At 41.6% G+C, this 26,703-nt stretch overlaps 1 protein-coding gene across 1 annotated transcript; it reads right to left on the reverse strand.

Moving 5' to 3' along the window:
* Nucleotides 1–10,531: 10,531 nt before the first annotated feature.
* On the reverse strand, nucleotides 10,532–26,346 carry LOC141774909 (beta-1,3-galactosyltransferase 1-like). Its single transcript, XM_074647717.1, has 4 exons — nucleotides 26,024–26,346; nucleotides 18,908–19,088; nucleotides 15,110–15,376; nucleotides 10,532–12,364 (listed from the first exon to the last, which is right to left on the reverse strand). The coding sequence occupies exons 1-4, from the start codon at nucleotides 26,047–26,049 to the stop codon at nucleotides 11,759–11,761; spliced, it is 1,080 nt and encodes a 359-aa protein (XP_074503818.1). The 5' UTR covers nucleotides 26,050–26,346; the 3' UTR covers nucleotides 10,532–11,758.
* Nucleotides 26,347–26,703: the final 357 nt, after the last annotated feature.

Raw genomic sequence — 26,703 nt, forward strand, 5'->3', positions numbered from 1 at the left:
GTAGTTGTCAACGGGACCCTTTTTCTACATACTGGACAAACAAAAAAAAAGTTCAAAAATGCTCATGAGAAAGTCACATTTCAAGCCAATTTCTTCAGTACACTTAAAGCTAGGGTAGGTAATGTTTAGCAATCAATAAATCAAATACTCTGACAGAAAAAGGAAAGAAAATCTGGTATCTGTGGCTGTCGCAGGACTGTAATAATCCTAGCAGGCTAGCTGTCGCTGGAGGTGTGCGATATGACGATATTAGATCGTGAACGACTCAAATGTCTCTACGATCTGCCTTTACAGTGAGATTGTATACACTACAAAATACGGGGTCAAGTTACTAACCCAGTTTCAGGGTATTTGGGTGTTTCAATTGGGTTGTTCTCTGATACGGAAGGAATAATGACTCGCATATTATATAGCAAACCTCACTGACCCAATACACAGGTGGCTGGTTTGTTTTGACCCACCCCTGGGGTCACTATTCCCGCCGTAGCCCTCCGCCATCTTTGTTCGTGAACCGCCCCTGTATTGGCTGAGCTGTGGATGGATGGATGGATGAGAACCGTCTGCTGAAGGTACGTTAATTTGCACTTTTTAGTGTTTAAATGTAACGCTATATCGTTAACGTTATATTGTTAAAGTTGGGCTTTCTACTCGTGTTCAGCGGTAAGTTGACATTGAATTAACCAAGCTCTTTCTACTTTACTTTAGCTATGTACGTAAACGTTACTGGTAACGTCAAAATTTTAACGCCACATAACTATTGGATTAGCTAGTTGGTAACGTTAGCTAACCCATTCTTAGCGTTAACAACTTGATAACCGTTGAGCGGTGGGGTTAGAGGTGTTATTAACATTAAGTTAACCATTCTGAGATATTTGCGACAGTAAAACTGGTGCTTTGTTTATGTCTCAACGCCGGTACTAGAGCATAACGTTACCACACTGGCTAGTATCGAGCTTAATTAACGTTAACGTTGACATTGTGGTGCTTTCAGCGAGCCGCTGCCGCTGGTGTTTTGTGAATTAAGCATGGCACCACTCCGCCCCCCTCCGGCCACCGGTTCCGTCTGTTTCCATCACCAACCTGTACTATTGTGCAACAGACTGTGAATTGTTAACAAAGAAATGTATTTGTAATTAAACTGTAAGATAACGTTAGGCTGTATTGTCTGCCTTTGCAGTTACTGATGGACAGTACTGTCTCCCGGGACGTTAATGTCTTGGGACCTTGAGGCTCTGATATATTCCAAGGTAAGATAATAAATGCATCCCTCCTGTGTTGTATGTGAGTTGTGCAGTGACTGTAATTGTTGTCACCTGTCACAGTGTGAGAGTGTGGCTGGATTTTTCATTGACTGTGGTTTGATTTGTTGGTGCTAATTAGATTAAAATGTTCTCACTTATGTCTGTCACACAGTTTACGTTTTACATGTAAATCCATGTCCATGTTTTCAAATATCTGTCTCTAAGATTTCTGCCTCCACCCAGTACAGTGGAGGTGAAGAGTGGCTGGTTTGCTTAAGTTCTGAATCAATCAACAGCTAATAACTATGGAACAGGCTGATCTGCTCAATAAACAATATTAGCAGGATTAAACATACCTATTGTAAGGCTCAAGGCAGAGGAAAAAAAATATTATCAACATTGATGCAGGGGATCAGATATATTAATGATCTATGAATATGTTCATCAGTACCACTGAATAAGCATTAAGCTTTTGAATTACACTGAATTGTGTTATTAAACACTAAATCAGATTTTGAACTCTGTTTACATCCCTTCCTCGGACAGCAGAGCAAGATTAGCTCTGTCTATTGTAGAGCAGTTCCCTTGCCTCAAGGACAGTAGAGGAAGAGGATGCATGTTAGCCTGCTACTCTCTTATGTATTATTTCCCTTATTTTACCTATCTGTACAGATTTCCCAGGATTTTGTCATTCTCCACCCAGAGGCCTCACTAAAGCTTGCAGAGACATGGGTTCCCGTCTACAGCGAGAAGATCCTTAAGCTTGCCAGCAAGGAACGATGATTTTGACGCTCTGTCTGCAGGTAGAGTCTTAGACTGGGTCTTTTATTATTATTTTTTGTAATTGCAGTGATCAGAGTTGCAATCAAGATGATGGCAGACCATGACTGAAGGAAACAGGAGAAAGGAATAACAATAACATAGGAAATAAATGGGAATTATGTCAAGTGTTTAAACCCTTACCGTTCCACCCTCTTTTTTAGAGGGGTAGGGGTGAGGGACAGGGGATATTCAGGGGGAGATAGCAGGTCAACAGTAGATGCAACATAGAAGTGGTGTACATCATCTGAAAGCTGGGAACCTGAAGATTAATTTGAGATGCTCAGCTCTGTGTTTCAAGTTATTCTAGTCATAAATCAAAAATAGAAATTAATTAATAAATTAATTAACTAATTAAAATAAATTGTGAAAGTGTACGAGTGTAGAACAGTATGATAGAAGTATATGATGGCCATTCCCAGGCTCTACTATATATCATAAGTTGTTGCAGTAATTTTTGGGTTGATACCATTTGTTACCACTGGAGAATTGATAAAAATGATCAATAATGCCTCCAAAATACCACATTAAGACACCAAGACCTTGAGGAACACAAGAGAAAAATTCATACTGTGATTTGGTATCAAAAACGTTTTACATTTGGAGATTTCTGCAAGAATTGCATTTTTTGGCAATTAGATGGCGAGCACTTATGTTGTGTAAACTGCTCAGAAACCCCCTTATTGTCAATCTAGCTAGAAAAGCCATCCATCCTCTGAATGCTCTAGTTTGATCCATCCATCCTCTGAATGCTCTAGGTCTCTAGTCTGATCCATCCATCCTCTGAATGCTCTAGGTCTCTAGTTTGATCCATCCATCCTCTGAATGCTCTAGGTCTCTTGTCTGATCCATCCATCCTCTGAATGCTCTAGGTCTCTAGTCTGATCCATCCATCCTCTGAATGCTCTAGGTCTCTAGTCTGATCCATCCATCCTCTGAATGCTCTAGGTCTCTAGTCTGATCCATCCATCCTCTGAATGCTCTAGGTCTCTAGTCTGATCCATCCATCCTCTGAATGCTCTAGGTCTCTAGTTTGATCCATCTATCCTCTGAATGCTCCAGGTCTCTAGTTTTATCCATCCATCCTCTGAATGCTCTAGGTCTCTAGTTTGATCTATCCTCCTCTGAATGCTCTAGGTCTCTAGTTTGATCCATCCATCCTCTGAATGATCTAGGTCTCTAGTCTGATCCATCCATCCTCTGAATGCTCTAGGTCTCTAGTTTGATCCATCCATCCTCTGAATGCTCTAGGTCGCTAGTTTGATCCATCCATTCTGTGGATGCTCTAGGTCTCTAGTTTGATCCATCCGTCCTCTGAATGCTCTAGGTCTCTAGTTTGATCCATCCATCCTCTGAATGCTCTAGGTTTCTAGTTTGATCCATCCATCCTCTGAATGCTCTAGGTCTCTAGTATGATCCATCCATCCTCTGAATGCTCTAGGTCTCTAGTTTGTGGCTGTAAAGTTTCATGAGGCTATGATTATCCTAGAGGTCACCACAGGTCATTTTATACAGTGAGGTCAAGTTTCAAAAAATGGTCTCACTACAATGATACTACAGTTTATGTAAATCAAGACTGTACCTCATTATGCAGAAATATTCAAACACATCATTTTGGTATAGGCGAGAATAAGGAATACTCCCCATTTTCCATCTCCAGTCTCATTTCACTTAATAAACATTTCAATATAGTATATAAGTTCAAAGAACTTAATGTCCTATTATTGTCATTGTCCACAGCTTGTAATATTAAGCTTGTAATTAAGATTGTTATAAGCAATCAATCACAATCACGTCCAAGTAGAACTATAAGATATGATCATCTGTGCACATGCTACACTTTGTGGATGTTCAACCTGTAAGTTTGCAATCAATATTAACCTGAACATGTGGGGGAATGTTACGTTCAGTGATGACTCCAGGTTCTGTCTGCGAAAGTTGGATGGCAGGGTCAAAGTATGGAGACGACGCGGAGAACGATATGCTGATTGTTGCACCGATGGAGTAACAGCTTTTGGTGGAAGCAGTGTCATGGTGTTGGGGGGCCCTCACTGGCAAAACAAGGCTTGTCATCATTGAAGACCATCTCAATGCAGGGAGATATCGGGATGAGATTCTGCAGCCAGTGGCGATCCCATATCTCCACAATCTGGGACCTAACTTCATCCTCCAAGATGACAACGCTCGCCCCCACAGAGCCAGGGTTATCACAGACTACCTCCATAATGTGGGAGTAGAGAGAACTGAACGGCCTGCCAAGAGTCCAGACCTCAATCCAATTCAACACTTGTGGGATCAGCTTGGGCGTGCTGTACGTGTTAGAGTGACCAACACAACCTCGTTGGTTGACCTGCAACGAATCCTGGTTGAGGAATGGGACACCATCCCACAGCAAAGTGTGACCAGGTTGGTGACCAGCATGAGGAGAGGTGCCAGGCTGTTGTGGCTGCGTATGGATCTTCCACCGCTACTGAGGCCCCTGACGGTGTATTAAATGAATAAAGTGTAAAATAGCCAACATGTCTTGTTTGTTCCTTGTTACTGATAGAGAGTTCAATCATACAATCCCCCAAACAACTCAAAACAAGAGTCAACACCAACAGGAGAATACACTGTTTACCATTGGCAGAGCATTTTGGCAAATCTTTCTTGGGCGCTACCCACATAATCAGCTGTGCTGCTCGTCCCACAAATGCATGATCCTTACAAGTTGGACATCATTGTGAAGGTAAATAAACAGGCTTTCGAATGATGTAAATTACCATCCATCCTCTGAATGCTCTAGGTCTCTGGTCTGATCCATCCATCCAACAGAGAAATAATCCACCAAACACAAGTTTCCAAACTTTTTTTTCCCAGTTTATAATTACCAGCCTTTTTGGTTTGATATATCAACCAATATACAATTAAAAATAACATAGCACTGGGTAAAATGAACCACCCTTTTCTGGTTTGATCTATGACCCAAATAAAAAGTTTAAAAATAACATTATACTGGGTAAAAGTTGCATCTCTGCAGTCAACACAATAACTGTTCGAGTGGGCTGCCCAGTAGATAAAACTGTGTACTGGACAGCTTCCAAGTGTGAATGTGAAGCACAGTGTTGTTGAAAGAGAGCATGTTTGCTCAACAGGTAAAAAATGTACAGCCAGTTGGCTAATTAAATTTACTTAACATGAACAAAAAAAAAATGAAAAAAAAGTGTCTGAATAAGGTCGCTGGACCACCATAAGCATCCAGAAAAGCTTCAGTATTCCTCATAATAGATTCTTCAAATAAAACTACTACAGGAGGGATGAAGAGCATTCCTCCAACACATATTTCCTCATTTGGTGTTCGGATGATGGTGGTGGTATTACAGTGTGTAGGATTTGGCGGCATCTAGCGGTGTGGTTGCAAATTTCAACCAACTACCCCTCAGCTCACTTCTTCCTTTCCTAGACTGCGGTAATGTGAGCTGCTGAGTGCAAAACTGTGGTAACGCCATTCACCTCGCTCAGAGGCCATTCTTACCATAGTAACACTACTTTAGGAGCAACTGAATTCAGACGGCGGCTGGTGGTACCACAGTTTTGCACTCTGCGGCTCACGTTACCGCAGTTTCACAAGTGTGTCGGAGAACTACCGTGGCTTTCAGGTAACGAAAATCGCGAAAGGCTCTCTCTAGAGCCAGTGTTTGGTTTGTCCGTTCTGGGCTACTGTAGAAACATGGCATGAACATGGCGGACTAGATATGAAGGGCTCATTCTAAACTAATGAAAACACGATTCTTAGATTCAGGTGATTATACACTAATGAAAACATAGTTATTAAAGTGGCAGTAGGCAGTATATTTTTGGCATCATTGGGCAAAAATCCCATAATACCCTTTCAGCATATTGTAATTCAAGTGTTCTGAGAGATAACTAGACTTCTGCTCCTCCTCATGGTTCTGTTTTCAGGCTTAGGAACATCTAGCCCGTGACGGGAGACTTTGACCAATCACAGGTCATTTTATTGAGAGAGCGTTCCTATTGGCTGTGCTCCGGTCATGTGACCAGAACTTGGCGTTCCTTCAACAGATTTCACAATGGCGGCAGCGTCACAAACTTTCTCAATTTACAGCTAAACCCTGCACTACAAGATGATTCTGAGAACATCTGAGGAGAGAAATAGACATTAACGTAACAGAATATTGATTCATATTTGATCAGCGCTGCCTAGTTTGACCGTTTGGTCGGAGTTCGCGAGTGATTGACAGCCGGCTCTCATAGACGGCAGCTGGACAGCAGACCTCAGATCAGCTCTTACTGCTTGTTTTCCTCTGGTCTGTGAAATCTTGCAGATGCCGTTAGGAGCCCCGGAGGACACAGAGGAACATGATTTTTTTCAGGCTACCTGTTTCATGTAGTACTGTCACCATTTAGAGACCGTTTTATAAAAATAACTTTTTTTGAGAGAGGCAGAATGGTCATGACCTGAACCTGAACACAGATGCTGGGGATTTTTAGTATCTAGTGATATTTAGCGCCATTCAGTAATATTTAGCATCGCTGTCAAGGAGGGTGAATACAGGATCTTATCCAAGATACATATTCGGTAGCCATAGTAACAGCACATCAACATGGATGCAGGATTTTCCCCACAGTTGAAAGAAGGTCAAAACTAAAGCGTGTTGTGCTTTTATCCTGCTACACGTAATCTGTCATTTCCTTATTGAAAGTTATTATAACTTAATGATCAACTACACTCTTTAGTCAGTAAATCTCTCATTTCCTAACAATCAGCAGTGCTTTCCTTTTAGCCCCTGTTTTCTCATTTGCGTTCTTACCACAAGGAAGTGCTGTTGCTCAGGTTTGCATGTAATTTAAATGATGTCTGACTTGACTCTGTATATGAGAGAAAAGAACAACCGAGGTGATAGACAGGGCTGCTTTCAGAGCTCTGTGAAATCTGTCATATCAGGAAGTGGCTTGTTTGGGTTCTGAGACTTTCTTTTTTCTTCTTCTATTTGCATTAGTCTGACTGCCTGTTCTATAAACTACATGGAATCCTGACGCTCTTATAATCAGGTTGAATTAGGAGAAATTAGATTTTGAATTCTTCAACCAATATTTGATTGTCTCCTGGTATTCTGATGAATTAATGAGGTTGAGCTGTTCTAAGAAGAGCAGATCTTTGTCTCAGCAAGTTTTAAATCGAAAGTACTGTGTAAACTAGCCTCAGTTTTATCAGTCAGCCACAGTGCTGATAGAGCACAGCGGAGAGAAAGAGGTAGACCGAGACCAAACATAAACACTTCATGAAATCTTATTTTTTAATGTGTCTCACCCTGGGGTGGATTAATACACAGGCTGGCCTAGGCTGCAGCCTCGGGGCCCCATGTTTGTGTAACAGGTGTGTTAAAATAACTGATTTATAATTCATCAAAAGTCCATCCTTTAATTTCTGCTTACATTTTGCCATATCTTTTTCATGCATAATTATTTTGTATGTGTATTTGTATTTTTGGGGAGCTTGTAAGGGCCCGAGCACCGACAATGTCGGTCCAGCGAAGGCCCTATTGAAACTGTAGGAATTATTATTATTTTTTCCTCCCAAATGAATCGCCTTTTGGAGGGCCTTAATATGCTCAAAACGTTGTTAAACTTGGCACACTTATCAGAAGCAGTGAAAAAAATTTATATTTTAAGGGTCTCGGGCTTACAAAATGGCTCGCTAGCGCCCCCTACAAATTTGGAAAAATTGAGCCCCTCGCTCCGGTTTCACCTACATGTATGAAATTTGGCAGACAGATGTAACATGTGGAAATGCACAAAAAAGCCTCTTGGAGGTATGCCGAAAACTAGACAGGAAGTCAGACATTTTGAATTGAATGTGCGATTTTTGCCCATTTTTAGTGTTTTATATGCCGCGTACTATTTACTAACAAACTCCTCCTACAGATTTAAACAGATCTTGAAATTTGGTCAGGACCATCTTAAGACATTAAGGATGAAAAGTTATTCAAATGGTGAGTTTTCACTGAACAACCTGACCGTGGCGGGATGGCCATTTTGAGCCATTCGCCATGAAACAGGAAGTTGTTGTAACTCCATTGTACATATAGTCCGATCTGCCCCAAATTTCTCAGGCATGATAAGGGTTTAGTCCTGAGGACATTTACATGCAAAAATAGACTCACAGCCCCGCCCCAAGACGTAAGCCAGACCCCCTTTCATAACTCATGGACCGTTTGTCGTAGAGTCTTGTGGCAGGCGTCATTGCACTCAGCAGAGTTCCTGTTTCATTTTGCCTGGCTGCGTCTGTCGGCGTCCCACCAGTACCCCCAACTCGCGGGAAGGTGCGAGGGGCCCGTTCATCGCTGCTTGCAGCTTTAATTTTGTAACCGCCGGTCTTACGATGAGGTCACTTCCTGTAGATTCGCGCTACTTTCCTCAGTCGCCAGAGATCCCGCTGAGGAGAGGTGAGTGTTTACTAATGCTCCTGTTAATAGAGTGTTAAAATGCTGTAAAACTGCTAAATGGTGGTTCAAACTTCACTTTGTTAGGCTCACAGACCTTGTCGTTTGGTGAAGTGTGTTTGTTTAAAGTATTTAACGTGTTTTTAACGGAGTACAGCACTTTGTTTTAGTGTGCTAATTTGCCGATCTCAAGCTCGGTCGCGAGAGAATCCAGGTGGTTTCTCATGTGGTTCGCTGCATTGTCTCCTCTCTCCTCTAAAGGTGTGCATGTAGGACCCAGTCGTATGAAGTTGCTGTACTGAAATTATTTCATTTTGAACAGTTTTGTGATCTCATTGTATTTGCTGTTGTGTATTTTTTGTTTTCTGCTCATAGCGATTTTGTAATTTTAATATTTCATGCTGTGTAGTTAATAGTTAATATTTACCGTTTGAATTCAATTTTGTTCTTCATAAAATACAAAAATTGCTGCTGGTGGGTACGGATTTAGTCTTTTAAAGAGCTTTTCAGACCAGAATTTGTCAATATGTAATTTTAACTATACGATCAGAATCACACTGAAATGTATTTTAATTATTTTCATGTTTTTGTGTAAAAGTAGATGACTGAGAGTTTGGTAGTGGCACACGTGCATTACTCAGGAGTTGCTAGAGATCCTGCTGAGGAGAAGTGTGCATGTATGAGCCCAGTCGTATGAAGCTGCTGTACTGAAATGATTTTATTTGAAACTGTGCTGGTGTGAGAATAAATCCCCTCAAGTTGGCAAGAGAGCATTGGTCTTCGTCTAATCCGTCATCCACACAACACAACGCAGAGATGTTTTGTAGCAAGACAGAGTGTCAGGCCGGACCGGCTACATTTGCAAGGGCCTCAGATTATTTGTAACTATTTTAATGTATTTCCAAGAAAAAAACAAAAACTTTTACCCCTATTTGCCCATAAGAAACATTAAAACATGAAGCAGCTGATTGTTGGCTGACCTTATGAACCTGGCCCCATGATGTGACCAGGTTCATACGGTCAATTTGGTTTTCAAATAATAAGTCACTACTGGACAGAATAGCGGTAAAATTAAAATATGATCACGGAGCACAAAAACGAAAAGCACAACAGCTGAAAGAACACTGACCAAGATCTACTAAAGATCCCTAAATCGACTAGATATGTCAGGGTTTAGATTAAAGGCTGTCTCAATGTGTGTGTGTGTGTGTGTGTGTGTGTGTGTGTGTGTGTGTGTGTGTGTGTGTGTGTGTACCATGTAATATTCCCCACACTTTGGAACTCTCTCCCCATAGAGCTCCGCAACGCACCATCTCTGGACACCTTCAAAAGACTCCTCAAAACCCACCTCTTCACCAAGGCCTATGGCCCCTAGCTTCTGTTACATTTGTTGTGTTTATTTATGTCTTTGTTAAGCGTCCTTGGGTTTCATGAAAGGCACTATATAAATCCAAGCTATTATTATTATTATTATTATTATTAATATTCCTGCTTTTACACATGTCACTAAATTACTTTTTTTCTGATAATGTTAAAGCATGATGAGTAAGGGTGGGGGGCCCATACAAAGAGAAGCCTAGGGGCCCCTGACCACCTTAATCTGCCGGTGGTCTCACCGCAGAAAGATTGAAAAGGAAGAGGCAACAAAGTAAAAACATCTTCTTATAAATCTACTGGAACAACGATTTGGATGTGATTAAACGTGCTGTTATTTCACATAAAGGAGGCTCATTTAACAACTCACTGAAGTTTATATAAATAATATAAATGAGAATGTATCCTCGTACAAGAAAAGATAAAAGCTTGAGAAGTCTATTTTCTGGGTCTTCGAACTCAACACGAAAAGGAAGAAAATTATTAATTAAAAATTAACTAATTAAATTGTATTGTTTATTTTTTTTAAATTAAAGAACTACATTGTAAAAGTCATCTTAACTTAACTATAACTATTATTATTTAAATAATTTAACAAATAATTGATTTAAAATTTTTTTTTTTTTTACCTGGTGATGGTATTGGATGAAAAGTTATTGACGCACGGGTCAATTTCCGCTCCAGCCTTTTTTAAAAAAAAAGCTACTTAGGTTTAGGAAAAGATCGTGGTTTGGGTTAAAATAACTCTGGCAGTGCCGTAACTAAAGTATGGAAGTTACGTTACAAATAAATCCACGTTGACTTCTGGTTTCACACAGGACATGAACACTGGTCTCCTGGGTGAAAGTCACGTGTTTTTTCGTGTGTTTTTCTACGAATGCCAAGCAACATGTGATCCATGTGTCAACTTCTGCTCCAGTCTTTTCAAAATAAAACTACTTAGTTATGTTTAGAAATAGTGGCGTAACTTAAGTACAGAAGTTACATGACAAAAAGTACTTTATTAGCTTTAGGAAGAGATCGCGATTTGGGTTAAAATAACTCCGGACGTACTGTAACTTAAGTACGGAAGTTATGTGACAAATAAATCAACGTTGACTTGTGGTTTCACACGGGACACAAACACCGAATGTCCAGCAACACGTGAAGCACATGTCAATTTCCGCTCCAGTCTTTTACTACTTAGTTAGGTTTAGGAATAGATCGACTTGGTTAGGCTTAGGCAACAAAACTACTTACTCAGGTTTAGGAAAAGATTGTGGTTTGGGTTAAAATAATACCGGAAGTGGCGCAACTTAAGTACGTAAGTTACATGACAAATAAATCAACTTTGACTTGTGGTTTCACACGGGACACAAACACCAGTCTCCTTAGTGAAAGTACGGTGTTTTTTGACATGCCCATCCACCCTGTCGTCCTCCCTACACGGCGTTCGCTGCTCTTTATATTTCTCAGTTTACAATTACGTGGATTACATACAAATTGATTTTGTGCTGACCATCACAGAAAAAAATTGAAATTTGTGTCTATGTACACAAATAAATACATTCATTTGGTGACTATTTCACGAACTGCTGTGCGACTGGGCTGGCAGGACACAAGAGAAATTTAAAATCTTTAAATTATTTACATCTTTACGGTCATTTGTGCAATCGTTACAAACACCAAAGACATGAACACATTTTGCTCAGCCTCATAATACACATCTGTCTCACTATCTCTGCTGTTTTGGTATCCAAAGTCCAGACCATACTTCAAAGATTGAAAAAATATAATCAAGGCAGTAACTTTTGCTGTAAACGAATGGTGTTGTAACTGCTGTGCTGTGCAACAGGGCTATGCAGTCACTGGGTGTAACTTTAAAACAAGTCACAGTTTTTGTTAGGCACAAGCAGAAGAGGTAACTTGAGTCTGATATGCTCCCCATACTTCTGAAAGCTGGTGAGAGTTCTGTAGTAGCGTTGTAATCACAGTGGTCCAGTAACAGTTGCTTGCCCCATTAGGCATAAATTGCCTAAACAAATCCCAATGAGGAGGATTTGTTGGTTCGATTCCCAAATGTCTCAAACACAGTCCCACGTACACATCTTCAATGTAAACAGCTTTAACATGCTCAGATGCCTCCAGTATCTTCTTGGGTAAATCCAGTGAGAAGACATAGCCCATTCCAATGAGATATGGTGGGTATGCATACTCAGGGAAGACAGAAAAAGGCAGAAACCACTTTGAGGTACTGTCTCTGATAACAGGAGCACCCCTCGCCACCATTCCTGTCACGTAGAGATGTCGGGGGGCTTTTGAGAGCATGTCAACGAGGTTGTGGACATTGAGGAACATGTCCGAGTCGACCTTCATGGTGTAGGACGTGTTGGGGCAATGGGAGCTGAGCCATTCGAACATGACCATGGTTTTAATGGTGAGGTTATTGTAGCTGTCCAAGAAGTCACTCTGGAGAATATCGTGATGGCTCTGGCTTTCCTGTAACACCTACAGAGGGGAGATAGGAGACAGAGTTTAGAGCAGTAGTTAAACCATTTCTTGGCCGCTTAGGGGCAGCGGAAACAAGCTAGCAACCAGTTGCTAACATATCCAGCAGATACAGGGCAACATTAGCATTCATTCACAATTGTGTTTCTGGTGACCTCCTGAATGTAAGTCAGATATTTACTCTCCTTTCAGCTCTGGTCTTCACTAACTCCTGAGGGAAATATCTGGCCCATTGGAGCTAAATGCTAAATGCTAAATGCTAGTGTATGGGTTTATCAGAGCTTTTTTGCTATAAACAGCTGCCTCCTGCTTCTAAAAACAGTGTTGATGAGAGCCGTGAGACTCAACCCGTTCTCATTCCCAGAGCAGAATTTACCGCTTTGATGCTTTGTCACGCCCATCGGCGTGTGATACCAATGCACAAGGCAACTTTTAGCGCCTGTATGAAATGCACCAGGCTTTCAATTAACTACGATGTGAACCCCTCCGTGGCAATATTAAATGCACAGAGAAAGTGTTCCAGGAGTGTGGTGACATAGTTTAAAGACAGAGAAAGACACACACACTGGGCGGGCGGGAGTCTAGGTGGATGGGCCCAACAACATGGCTATAATCCAGGAGACCACTCTTCGTGTCCTGTGCGTTAAGTTTCACTTTCATCAGCTGTTCGTTTGTGTCCTGTGTTCACAACCTTAAGTTTCATTTTGACTTTACAAACGTAATCATTTTAAGCCCAACCATGTTGTTTTTCCTAAATTTTACTAAGTGGTTTTGTTGCCTAGACCTAAGCGTGTGTTTTTGTTTAATTCACAACAATAAAGGAATAGTTTGGGTGTTTTGAAGTTGGGTTGTATGAGGTACTTATCCATAGTCAGTGTATTACTTACAGTGGGTGATGGTCGGCAAACCCCCAGCATCGAGAAACAGACAGGAGTACTGTCACCAAAGCAAAGCAATACAGTGCTGTGGAAGGGGCCAGCAGCAAAACGTATTTTAGCCACCTAAAAGTAAGGTTCACCTTAAAAAAATTAATATCCGTTCAAGTGTACGCTTTATTTAGATTATTTTCCGACGGTGGTCTAAACTGAAAGTGAAACATATCTACACTGTTTTTGTCATCTGTCCCTGCTGGCTTTGGAGAGAGCATAGATAAGTTTCACTTTCATTTCAATACCCTGTTGGAAAGGAGAAGGAAAGGGCTGTCTAACGGCAAGATAAAACGGTGAAAATATTCTAAATATAGTGTACACTTAAACTGATATTGATTTTATTTTTATTGAGCCTTTCATTTTGGTGGGTACAATACGTTTTTCTGCCGTCACTGTCCACAGCACCGTATTGCTTTGCTCTGGTGCCGGTACTCCTGTCTGTTTCTCCAAGCTGGAGGCGTGCCGACCGCCATCTACTGTAAGCAATACACCTACTATGGATGAGTACATCATACAACCCCACTTCAAAACACCCAAACTATCCCATTAAAGCATGTGTTTACTGCGACCGAAAAGTGACGCCAAGGGGTCTTACAAAGTGTGAGTATGTGACCAGTTGGGATGACAATGTGTTGGACTGTCACTGGCTGGAAAACCAAAACAAAATCTGAAAAAACTAAAAAGCATGGACCATGTAGGCTATGGTTGAGGGGAACTGCAAAGTTTGGTGATAATTCTCTGTGAGTCTCTAAGAATCACTAATGGTGACTGCTTTCACATTACACATCATCATTTGATCCTTTGTTACAACCAGTTCTCACTCCCAAACTCGTCAAATACCACCGTTTGGTAAGTGCCCCTCTGCATCGGAAACCGGCGCATGGAGGCACCCTTTAGCAACAGCATGTGACGAACCGGGCTTTCAACTAACTCCAATGTAAACCCACCCACGGCGTTATTTGATGGTCGGAGCAAGAGACATAGTATTAATAGCGTGAGAGTCTGAGAGGGCGGTGGTGGATGAGTCAAACAAACACAAGACTTTCAACCAGGAGATTGGTGTTCGTGTCCCGTGTGAAACTCAAAGTAACGTAGACTTGTTTGGTCACGTCAGGCTTTAGCCGCGTGATTCATCTGTATTGTCAGTCCCATGACTCACGTGAGTCGCTAGTCAGTGACGTCAACATAAACCACGAAAGTTCCTAACCCTAACTTTTGTTTTGTGTTGCCTAAACCTAAATTCCTGTGCCAACAGAAGTTTATTTTGAAAGAATATATGCATGTAACAAGTGTATATTGATCCCTGGTCCGTCCAAAAGTTACGCAAGAGGGGTACACTGTGCGTCGGTCTCTAATGCCCAGGAACACTGAGTTGGGAGTGAGAATGTGTTGTTTGTTGAGATAAAATCTAGCGATTAGTGCAGCTTTAATGTTTCAGAGACAGCTGCAGAAAGCAGTGTAACAAAGTCTTCATTATTGTCCTTGTGCCACAGCACACAGAAACCTGTTTAACCGGCTCAAAATCATACCCATAACCTCGTAGCTCTCTGTAGTGAATTTTTGTTTGACTGCAGCTTGCTGGCTGGCATCTCAACCTTATTTTCGGTCTCTGCTCTGATTACCCCGTGAGTTTTACATTCTCTGAAGCATCCGCTGTAGTTCACTCATGTTCATTTTGCAAACAGCAAAAACAGAAATTTGTTTGGATTTTCCCCACAATGAACCCATGGAATGTCTCTCCCCTCTATGTTATGTTTGTTGCTGGTTGAAAGGGATAGAGAAAGAGAATTCAATCACTTGTAATGAATCAACTCACTTGCTCATTGAGGGTTTCTGTCCCATCCTCCTCTTTGGACTTTCCCAGCAGGAAGTAGTGGCTGACCACTCGGCCCAGCACTGTAGTTTCTTTGCCCCACGTGTTGCGGATCGTGTCACGGGCCTCTCTGTTGTGGGGGGCGACTGGGATCATAAGAACCAAGAATGGGCTTTCCTGCAAACATCTATGGGGTTCGTCCAATATGATATCGTACCGGTGTGGGTATGCCACAGTGTACCTTGGAGGGTCAGTTGGTGAGATGGTGAGCTTTATATTGAGAGAAAAAATATGGAGCTTTTATTTAAAAACAAAAGGCAAGGTTAATTTTTCTTTGCTTTATTTGTGCAAATTTGACAGTTGGACTGTAGGCTACAGATGTTAGCTTTAGCTAGCTAGCAACGTATGTGTGTGGAGTGTCTGTGTGTCAGAAGTTGAAACACTCTAATTCACACATCCTAGAGCAAAATCATGTCTATTCATGACCACTTGTGTCTTTCCATCGATTTTGTATGTAATTGTGCCACGTCTAAAATTTGCTATTCTTTGTGAACACACCATTCAACTAAATCTCCTATATCAGCACTAAATAGCAACTTGTTAGCATTTACGCTTAATTAGCTAATTACAAATCTCATTTTACTGCCTGAATTTAAATAGTGGAAATTCGACAGCTGAATGTTAAACAGTCTGTGTTGAACATTAAAAAGTAGGCTACAGAGTGCTGCAGGAATGAGTTGTAAAACACGGAAATGAGTCAGCATTTTACCACTTCCGGTTCCCTCATCTGGAAGTCAATGGGTTTATTGAATGGGTTTTTAGTTAGATGCCTGAAATAAGGTCTGTGGTTGACACAAGCTGAAGAGGTTTTGTTTTGTTCTATGACATAAAATACATCAATAAATATCCCACTCGTGAATATTGAAGCCTTTATGTGTCTTAAAAAAGACGGTTGCTAACAAGTGGTTAAATGAGACTACTTAACGTCATCACACTGACTCGTCCTCCTTTACAGCCTTGTTGTGTATACTCGCGTTCATATGACCGTGGTGTAGTTTGTTTATAGTCTAACGTTAGCTTTTTACTTCTGGTGATTGCATTTACACTTCAAAAATCATTAAAGCGGTGTTCATTTGTGAAGATTATCTTGCTGATCAAAACTTGTAAGTATCATAAATGTGTGTTTGCCACAGAGCCAATTTTCTGCAATAATCCAAAACCCAATAGAAAAATCCCATGCTAACTTCCAGGTTGGCCTACAACAATACGTCATCCCTGCAGCACTGCATTGCTTGACTCAAACCCATTTTTAACAGCAGCATGATGAATTAAAAAAAGGGAAGAAAAAAACAGAATGTTGAAGGGGAACTACGCCCATTTTCAAAATTCATACATGTTATTTCTATGGTCGGAGACAGTCCAAAAAATATTGGTAAACATGAACAACTCTCCCAAATCCAAAAACTAGAGTGCTAAAACTCAGACTTGTAATGTCGTAGGGTGTAAAGTGTGGAACTGCTACATAGACAATGAATAGGGAGAGATGTTCTAGATGACACTGAGAGATCCCATAGTCCAAGAGCCAGACCCCCAAAATTTGGCAGTCGTGCCACTTTGGAGGGACCATGTCTCATAGTGATTTTTTTAAAGGTCTATGTCCCTAGTGTTGGAAAATGCATGATAGCATTGCAGCAATGGTAGCTTTCTATGTGCTATCACTCCTTTTTTCATCCCTCCACCATTAAAACTTCTCCATCTTTTTTCACCATTTTACACATAGATCCAATATAAAAGAGGGAAACCAACACACGATATCATGAAGTCATATATCGTTGTAAAGCTTAGACTATAATCTATCCTTCAGTCACATTGTCATGACACTGAGGTCAAGAGAATTTGAGCTTTGACCTCTAATGCTGCAATGGGGCAAATTCTGAATGCAACTCCAAATGCCCTTATAACTAACTCCATATTGATCGATTGTTCCTATGGATAGTTCCAGCATAAAGAGCACAAAAAGAGCTTTAAATTGATATATTATTTGACTAACAACAATAACAACATTTCTTATCAGAATAAACGTAACTTTGTGCAGTTTGTGCAGACAATACAGTGACTGTGAAGAGTTTAACAATACTTTTACTTTTACCGTAACATGTTTGGCACAAGAGATATGATGCAAAATACATAATTTGGTTATGGTAATTTTTGTTGCGATGGCTCCATGTCTCAAAATGTTTAGGGCTCCAAACTGTTCAAGTGTACCAAGTTTCATGCCTTTATAAAAAAGTGAACATCATTTTCACATATCACCTGGAATATAACCCACTGCCACTGAGTCAGGGCCTCATCAGTTGGAACATGTTTATATTGACAATGAGGTAAGAGTGAGAAAACATAAAATAATGGATAGAGAATTCATTTCTTAGTACAGTTTTTTGAGTTTTTGTATTATTTTGTGTTTCTGCTGCTAAGAAAGCCATTTACAAACTGCCCCAATAACAGAATCCAATGCAAGGTTCAGAACATTCTATCAAATACAAACTGCAAAAAGGAGTGATAGCACATAGAAAGCTACCATTGCTGCAATGCTATCATGCATTTTCCAACACTAGGGACATAGCCCTTTAAAAAAATCACTATGAGACATGGTCCCTCCAAAGTGGCACGACCAACCCCCTGGCTCGTGGACTACCAGGGGAAAGTTCTGAGTATATGGGCACATTTTTTGTTTCACATCGGAGTAGAATAAAACTCATTTGGGTATAGAGAGGCGAAGTACGGCCCCTTCCGGTGGACCATTATGGGACCTTATTTCAGAACTTAATCGGTAGTAATATTAGGTCGTAGTAATAGTTAACGCCGAGAGACAAATCATTTTTTGATCCTGTTTGAATTGCGCCATGAATCACACACATGATTTTTGTCAATTTAAAACATAATTTCGCAAGTCAAGAAAGTCTCAGTTTGTCGTAAAACTGTTGAAGTATCAGACTGTGAAAATTCGTAATTAGGAAGATGACACACCCAAATGTTGTGTAAGTGACATCGCTCTCTCTGAAGCTACGATGCCTGTGTGTTTCCTACTGGGATGAACTCACACCAGCAACAGGTCTGATCGTTCTTTCACTTCCCGGCTGATTAAAAAAAACAGGAGTCGCTGGGTAAAACACATCAGGTCAAATAACGTTTCGTCTGTGCGTGGAACATAGCTAAGTTATAGCTAGTGTTGGTGACGTATGTTGTGCAAGACGAGAGATGTAGTTCACTGAGCAGTTCCACACAAAACAAAATGAACAGAAACTGCAAACTGTGACTTTCTTGACTTGCAAAATTAACTTTTAAAGTGACAAACATCATATGTGTGATTCATGGCGCAATTCAAACAGTATTATTTCTCTCTCGCTGTTAACTACCGTACATATTTTTCCGAAATAAGGTCCCATGGGGTCTAACGGAAGGAGCACATTCTGTGGGTCCACAAAATCAGTCTCCCATTCATCGTCTATGGAGCAGCTCCAGACTTTGTACCCAATGACATCACACGTTTGAGACCTACTGCTCTGGTTTCTGGCTTTGAGAGAGAGGAGCTCATGTTCACACATTGATGGAACTTTACTAGGCCATGGAAATAACATATTGGAATTCTTCATTTTGGTGGTGTTCCCCTTTAACAGTGATGTGTCACTGCTGATGACTCATCTAAATGACATTTCCTCTTATTAGATAAACAGAAAAAACATCATGACTTTTTCTTTTTGACAGCTGCCTTTGTTTCAAGATGACACTAATTATACTTACACTGGTGGCTGAAGTAGTCATATTGTTGTAAGATTGGTTTGACCACAAGCTTTTCGTCCAAAGCATCGAAGGCCATGAATCTTTAGGGCTTGTATTGTATAAAGTGAACATTATTCCCATCATGAGTAACAGCATCAAAATACACAACCATCGTCTAGGTCTCGTCCATGGAGTCTTTTCACTGTCAAGACAAAAGTGAAAATTGATATCTTTAATACCTCTTAACCGCACATCAGAAGCACTCTACTATCCATTACTGGATTGGAATCAGGAAGCACTTTGCTAATATTGCCTCTTCCTTGACCAGTAATGTAGGCGTTCCACATTAGCTGTGAGTTATGTGTAACTGTTTAGAGCAAAGGGAGGAGTCTCCATTAGGATCTGCATCCATCAGAAACCACCACAACCACGAGCTGCACTGGGCTTACTGCAAGCGCTGAAACATTTGCAGAGAAGAGTGTGATGTATGCTAACACATTATACAATGTGATGTGGAGCCTGTTATACTGAACATGCGTTACAAGCCTCTCTATAGACTGTGGACATGTTTCATTTAATACATAACCTTCATGGAACAAATACTGCAATCAATCAACAGAATCAAGACGCTCCAAAACCACATTATCGACAGGCTGAATATGACCCCCTTTACACCGAACGGATTGCAGTCGGATAGTACTCGACCACATGAAAGTACAGGTGTAAATGCACCAAAACGCATCGAGGACGGATGTTTGTGATCCGCACACCGGTGTGCCGCAGAGCGCCATCTAGTGGGCCGCGGAGGCAGTGGTACTAGATTATTTTTTTATTATTATTTAGCAAAGTGAACAGGTAAAACCTAAAGGAGGTAAGATGCCAGCTGCCGTAAAACCAAAGGAGGCTGAGACACGGGCGGACACGGGTCTTGTATTGGGTATAACACATGCGCAGTGTAACTGGAGCTGCGGTCGTGCGTTGCGATTGGCTCAATTTCGGCGAGTGCAGAGCAGATATTACTGCGGTACCCCGAAGGCGCGTTGATTAAGTGTGACCCAACCTCCTTCAATAGGCCTTGTGTAAAAACACCAAACATCATCAGGTAGAGACAAACGTGTTTGCCACTGTTAGCTAGCTAACGTTCTCGGATGCAGTGAGACAAAATGGATCGGTTTTTAAAGCGAAAAAGTGATGTGGGAGACAACCCTGCGCCAGTAAAAGCTCCGAAGCGTGTGGTGAGGAAATATGACCCTGAATACATTAAATTTGGATTCGTAATGGCAGGCAGTGATGCTGAGCCCAAGGCACAATGTGTTGAATGTGGTGAAATCTTGTCAAATGAGGCGCTAAACCCATCGAAGCTCCACAGACACTTAAACACAAAGCACCCAGGATGTGTCGAGAAGCCAAAAGAATATTTCCTAAGGAAAAGGGATGGGCTTCAGGCACAACAGAAAGTCATCACAACATTAACAACTCAGTCAAAAGCCACTTTGAAAGCTAGCTACATGGTTGCTGCTCGTGTAGCTCGTAGCAAGAAACCCTTTACGATTGCAGAGGAGCTTATTTTGCCAAGCGCTGTGGATATGTGCCGAGAGTTACTGGGGGAAGCCGCTGCAACTAAAATTCAGTCAATACCCCTCTCCAATGACACGGTGAGCAAAAGAATTATTGACATGAGTGATGACATCGAATGCCAACTTCTGGAAGGAATAAAGGCAAGCCCATACTTTGCCATACAGCTGGACGAGTCGACTGACGTTAGCAATGCCGCTTTATTGTTAGTTTTTGTAAGATACTGCAAGGACAGTAATCTTCACGAGGATCTATTGTTTTCCAAGGAGCTTCCAACAAGAACAACGGCAGATAATGTAATGCGCTGCCTTGATGATTACTTCACCGAAAAAGGTCTTGATTGGAAATACTGTACAGGTGTTTGCACAGACGGCGCTGCATCAATGACGGGAAGACATCGTGGTGTTGTAAAACAGATCCAGGAGAGGGCGCCAGACGCCAAGTGGACGCACTGTTTCTTACATCGGGAAAGTCTAGCTACAAAGCAGATGTCACCAGAACTGCATGAAGTCATGAACGTGGCTGTGAAAACTGTTAACTATATTAAGAAAAATGCACTCAACTCAAGGTGTTTTGCTGCTTTGTGTGAAAGACCTGATGCAGATCATTTGCAGCTGTTGTACCACAGTGAAGTAATGTGGCTTTCAAGGGGACATGTGCTTAATCGCCTTTTTGAACTGAGAGAAGAAGTGCACACATTTCTGGAAGAGCAGCACTCCCCTCTTGCTGAGCATTACACTGATGGTAACTTTTGTGCAAAACTGGCCTACTTGTCAGATATATTTGACCAGTTAAATCAGCTCAATATATCAATGCAAGGCAGAAACAGCACAGTGTTTTTGGTTTCAGACAAAATTGAGGGCTTCAAGAAAAAACTTATTCTGTGGAACAGAAGAGTCAAGGAGGGACGATTTGACGTGTTTTCACTCCTGAGTGAAACTTTGGAAGCCACTCCTCATGTCAACATATCCAGTGTTATAACCCAGCATTTGACTCAGTTGTCGGGAAAGTTTACAGACTACTTCCCAGAAGATGCACGAGATGGAAACCTTTGAATTTTGGACCCTTTCTCTGTGGATCCTGCTTCAGAAGACATAGCTCTCTCCACTGTGTTGGAAAATGAACTGATGGAACTATCAGCAGACAGCAGCCTGAAGCTTCAGCTCACACAAGTAGACCTTGCTTCATTCTGGATACTGGCTGCCAGTCAATATCCCTCTCTGTCAAAATGGGCAATCAAATTTCTGTTGCCTTTCACCACCACCTATTTATGTGAGTCAGGGTTTTCCATTGTGACTGTCACAAAGTCAAAGGCAAGGAACAAACTGAAAGCAACCTTGAATGCTACTCTGCGTGTCAGCCTCTCACCCATCCCACCACGACTTGATCTCATTATTTCCCAGAGGCAAGCCCAAGTGTCTCACTGAGGGTAAGCAGAATATGTATTTTGGTCATTACAGCTGACAGTGGCATAACACATATCTACAGCCCAGTTTATTATTTGTTGTATAAACATGTTAGGTTTTTTACTCATTTATTTGGGAAGGTGGTCCTCGGAAATGTTTTGACAATCACAAGTGGGCCTTCAGTTGCAAAAGGTTGAGAACCCCTGCATTAGAGAGACAAAGTGCCGCCCCATGGGTGGACCACCATGGGACCTTATTTCTGAAAAAATATGAACGGTAGTCAACGGAGAGAGACAAATATTTTTTTGATCCCATTTGAATTGCGCCATGATGTGTGCAATGCTTGAAGTGAAAAAAAATAAGTGTCAGTACTCCCCTGATTCACATGTTGGTGTGTGTATCGGCCGGTATCAGCAATCTCTTGCAACTTATTCCTATTTATTCATTATTTCTTTAAGCATGTTAAACTGTGCCAGTCATAATCAGTTGTGATTTTATTGCTATATATACTTGGGCTGTGCATCTTCTATAGTAGGCCTATAATACTCCAATAATATTCACACTTGAACGTTATAGGGTTAAGGTGGTGTGTTTGTGTAGGAGACAATTTCTCATTTGTTTGCCAGTTTGCTTTGCCTCCCTCTACAGCAGGGGTCTCAAACTCGCGGCCCGCGGGCCAATTGCGGCCCGCAAGACGATATTTTGTGGTCCCCACCTTGATATGAAAGTTTAATGTTAGTGCGGCCCGCAAATTTTTTTTTTTTTTATAAAGTTTTTTATAAAGTTTTTTTTGGGGGCATTTTTTCATTTTTATTGACAGGACAGTGGATAGAGTCTTGGAAAGGGGGGAGAGAGAGAGTGGATGCGGAAAGGGCCACAGGCCGGATTCGAACCCGGGCCGCCGCGGTCAGGACCAAGTCTTGTTACATGGGCGCCCGCTCTACCAACTGAGCTAACCCAGGCGCCCTCAGCCCGCGAGTTTTATGTGAATGGCAGTTTGCCGTGGAAGGTCCCTTTGTTGCGCGAGCCCGAGCTGAACGAACCTACCAATCACAGCGGGGTATATGGCTCCCGGGGACGGGCAATCGGCCGGGCTTGATGCAAGCAGAGAAACATTTCACAACAACTGTGGCGGCGCCCGTGTAACATCGCATAAACTCGATTAAAGCTTGATTTATACTTCTGCGTTGAATCGACGCCGTAGCCTGACGTGCACCTCTCCAGAAATGTAACTACACGTCGCGGCGACGCAGACCGCAACAGCTGTGATTGGTCCAGTCTCTCAGCGATGCTGAGCGGCCAGGACCAAGTTCTACTTCTCTCTGCCTCCATCTTTTCAATGTTTGTTCACACAAATCCACTCAGATATATTGTCTCTTTTCGGCGTTGCAGTAATATCAGTAAAAGTTCTGTGGTTCAACAGTTATTAGCTCCAACTCCCTCAGTTTCTGTTTGTAGTACAAGAAGAAGAAGGAAACTCATAGAGACGCCGCCGCCAACTAGCGGTTTGGTGGTGTAATTGCAGAGCAACACAAACACAGCAGGCACAACTTTATTGCGGAGTGACACCAAGTGGAATGAATATATATCTTGTCACACAGCCCCAATCATGTCTTTTTCAAAGCCTGCAGTGAAGAGAAAGGTTGGTGACGAGCACAGACAATTTCAGGAAAAGTGGGAGACGCAATAGAGGCCATGTTCAGAAGAACCGTTCATGTTCTTCAATGTTCCATTAATGTTCAGGACAGTTCATGTTCAGAAGAACCCATTCAAGTTAAAGAACTGTTAATAATGACGTTTGAGAAGATTGTTGTTTTTTTTAACAAAGCTTTTTTTGTGGAATACCTGATGCGGCCCAGCCTCACCCAGACTCTGCCTCCAGCGGCCCCCAGGTAAATTGAGTTTGAGACCACTGCTCTACAGGCTTGGAGTGTGCTAATGGGGGATAAAAGCCTGGCCAAGAGAAGGCCAGGTGCCGCTGATTGGAGACACAGCTTTAAACGTCTGGGTTTTGTAGCTGCTGCCTTCTGTTTTGATTTCATGTTTTTTGATACATTTAAAGAATCTGGAATAAACCCATTTTGAGTTCAACTTTAACTTCATTTTTTGGACATTCCTCATTTCCTTTTTTTTGCTACTCAAAGCCAGTCAGTGTTAAACTACAGTACTCTCAATCAGCCACCACCATGGAAGAGGCCAAAAGGTCAATACAGTTTGTATATAGTGTTAATACTTAAAGTGCTTTCTGTGTTATTTGTAGCCTACAGCATCACTCTATAATATATTATAGGATGTCCAGCGAATCTGGCAAGAAAACACACTGATAATCTACTTTATACGATATAAATGATATCTTATATGTGATGTAAATGATTTGATTCTGATGAGATGATAAAACATGCATCCCACAAACACCTTTGACTCCCTCCCCCCTCCCCCCCCTCCTCTCTCCCCGCTGTTCTCCTGGAGTTTTAATTCCTCTGATTCCCAGAGCACACAGGGCACTTCATCACGATTACTCTGCTGGAAGGACACCCTAGAGGACACTTTGTCATGTTTTATCTGCTATAGGGGCATCCAAGAGGGCACCTTTGCTTCGGTTTGTTTGAACATGGGAGCACCATGTAACCCTAACCCCCCCCCCATGAGTCCACCAGTGCTGACCACCTCCGGAGTTGATTTAGCCGATCGGATCACAATCCGTCCTCAATGCGTTTGGGTGTGTTTACACCTGTACATTCATACAACACATGCTCACTCCCAACTCGCCCCTCGGCATCGGAGACTGATGCACAGGGTACCCCTCTTACATTTGGATGGACCAGGGACGGCGTGTCAATATACGCTTGTTACATACAGTACATAGTGTCCTTTCAAAATAAACTTCCGTTTTCACAGGAAGTTAGGGTTAGGCAACACAACCACTTAGTTAAGGTTGACGTTAACTACACTGACTAGCGACTCACATCTCTCCGGGACTGACGATACTAACGAGTCATGTGACTAATGACCAACGTGACAAAATATGTCAACTTTTAGTTTCACACGGGACACGAACACCAGTGTCCTGGTTGAAAGTCTTGTGTTTGTTTGACCCATCCACCACCCTTCCCGCCCGCCCTCTCAGACTCTCACACTATCAATTCTACATCTCTTGCTCCGACTGTCGAGTAACGCCGCGGGTGGGTTTACATTGGAGTTAGTTGAAAGCCCGGTTCGTCACATGCTGTCGCTAAAGGTCAGCCTCCGTGCATCACTTTCCGATGCACTGTACTCTGCCGGACTAATATAGGAACATCTTATCTTATCTTATCTTAAAAACCTTTTTTCTTCATTCACGCCATAAGTCACGATGAACAGCAACTTATGAAAAGGTTGCATCACATGTTTACAGTAAAACTGCAGGAAACATTACAAAATTTCACAAGTATGGCTCAAAAAGTTCCTCTTTACATTTTGTTTTAAAAATGTATTTTTGTGTGTGAGTTTGTGGTGAGTCTTTCAACAGAAGAGCACAAGACACACAAGAGTCAGGTTTACATAGTCTGTAGTGTGCAAACAGCCAAGTCATTCCTGCTCCACATTTATTAAACTCTTAGTCTAAATGTATTAACTCTCACACTGTTTTTGAGGCCTAAATAATGCACACATGGAATAAATGTGCCATTAGAAATATCAATACATACATTTTACTCAAATTTACTGGCAAAAAAATCTAAACGTATTTGCACCCCAGCCTGTTGTGAGCTTTCCCCTGTAATATTCAAAGCTATGTAAGCTATGTCTCTACATGTTTAAACAAGGACATGTGGAGACAGTTTTTTGTCATCACTGTATGTTGTCTGAGGGTTCCCACGAGATGAGCTGCACAACTATTGGTATACACGGTATCATTCAGATTTGTTTTTCTTGTTGAATGCTCAATTAAAGATTACAGCTACAAAGTCATAAATGATACATTTGTACATTAGCTCTAATGTTTGAGGGGTGTGGAGTCTCTACTGCAATCAATCGGACTGATCCATTTTCATCATAGCCAGACAAAATTTCTTAAGAAAGCTTTCATATTTAAAAAGCACACTGAGCCTTGGATTTTACTGTATGATCGTTTAAAGTCAATACATTTTAAATAAAGTGAATTGAAATGTGGACTTACCATTTGGAAACGGAGCTCTCCAGCATTTTCGAAAAGGCAGGGAATGATCTCAGACTGTTGTGAAAGCTACAGCGGGCTAGCAGACAGACAGCAGGTACGAATGAGGATGTTGCTCTAGATGTCTAACTGTCTAAATGCATTGTGGTCTGTGGTGGAGTGTGTCAGACGAGCACTCGGGGCCTTCTTCTTAGCAGACAGACAGCACAATGATGAGAAAAATACATGTGACGACACGCACAGATATTTAATATGAACGCTGGTGCTAGATATGCTTCATGATAACATGCAAAGAGCCTGCTGAATCTGTTTCAAGTGGAAACATGACTCGACATGCATGTCAATAACTGATTATTATTGCAACATCATTACATTCAATACCTGGTTCCAGAAAATACCTGGTTCCAGTTCTTTGTTGTGGATGTTGGTGATGGGGTTGTGGGGATGGGGGGTTGTGTTTCTCTCCCACTTCTTATCTGCATTATGCAGAGATAATAATGTAACAAGTTCTCAGTGTGCCATTATGGAATTTTTGACATCTGAGTGATTACTTTTACTACGTCAAGGCAAAATGTGGTCGCCATACATTTTCCTTTCCAGTTGTGTGTGGTTCATGAGTCATGTATTAGTGATTCACAGGATGTAAAGCTACAGACGTAGGCAAAGTTGTTGGTAACGTTCCG

This window comes from Sebastes fasciatus, chromosome 10 (genome assembly GCF_043250625.1).
Source record: "Sebastes fasciatus isolate fSebFas1 chromosome 10, fSebFas1.pri, whole genome shotgun sequence".
In the NCBI taxonomy this organism is placed as follows: Eukaryota; Metazoa; Chordata; class Actinopteri; order Perciformes; family Sebastidae; genus Sebastes; species Sebastes fasciatus.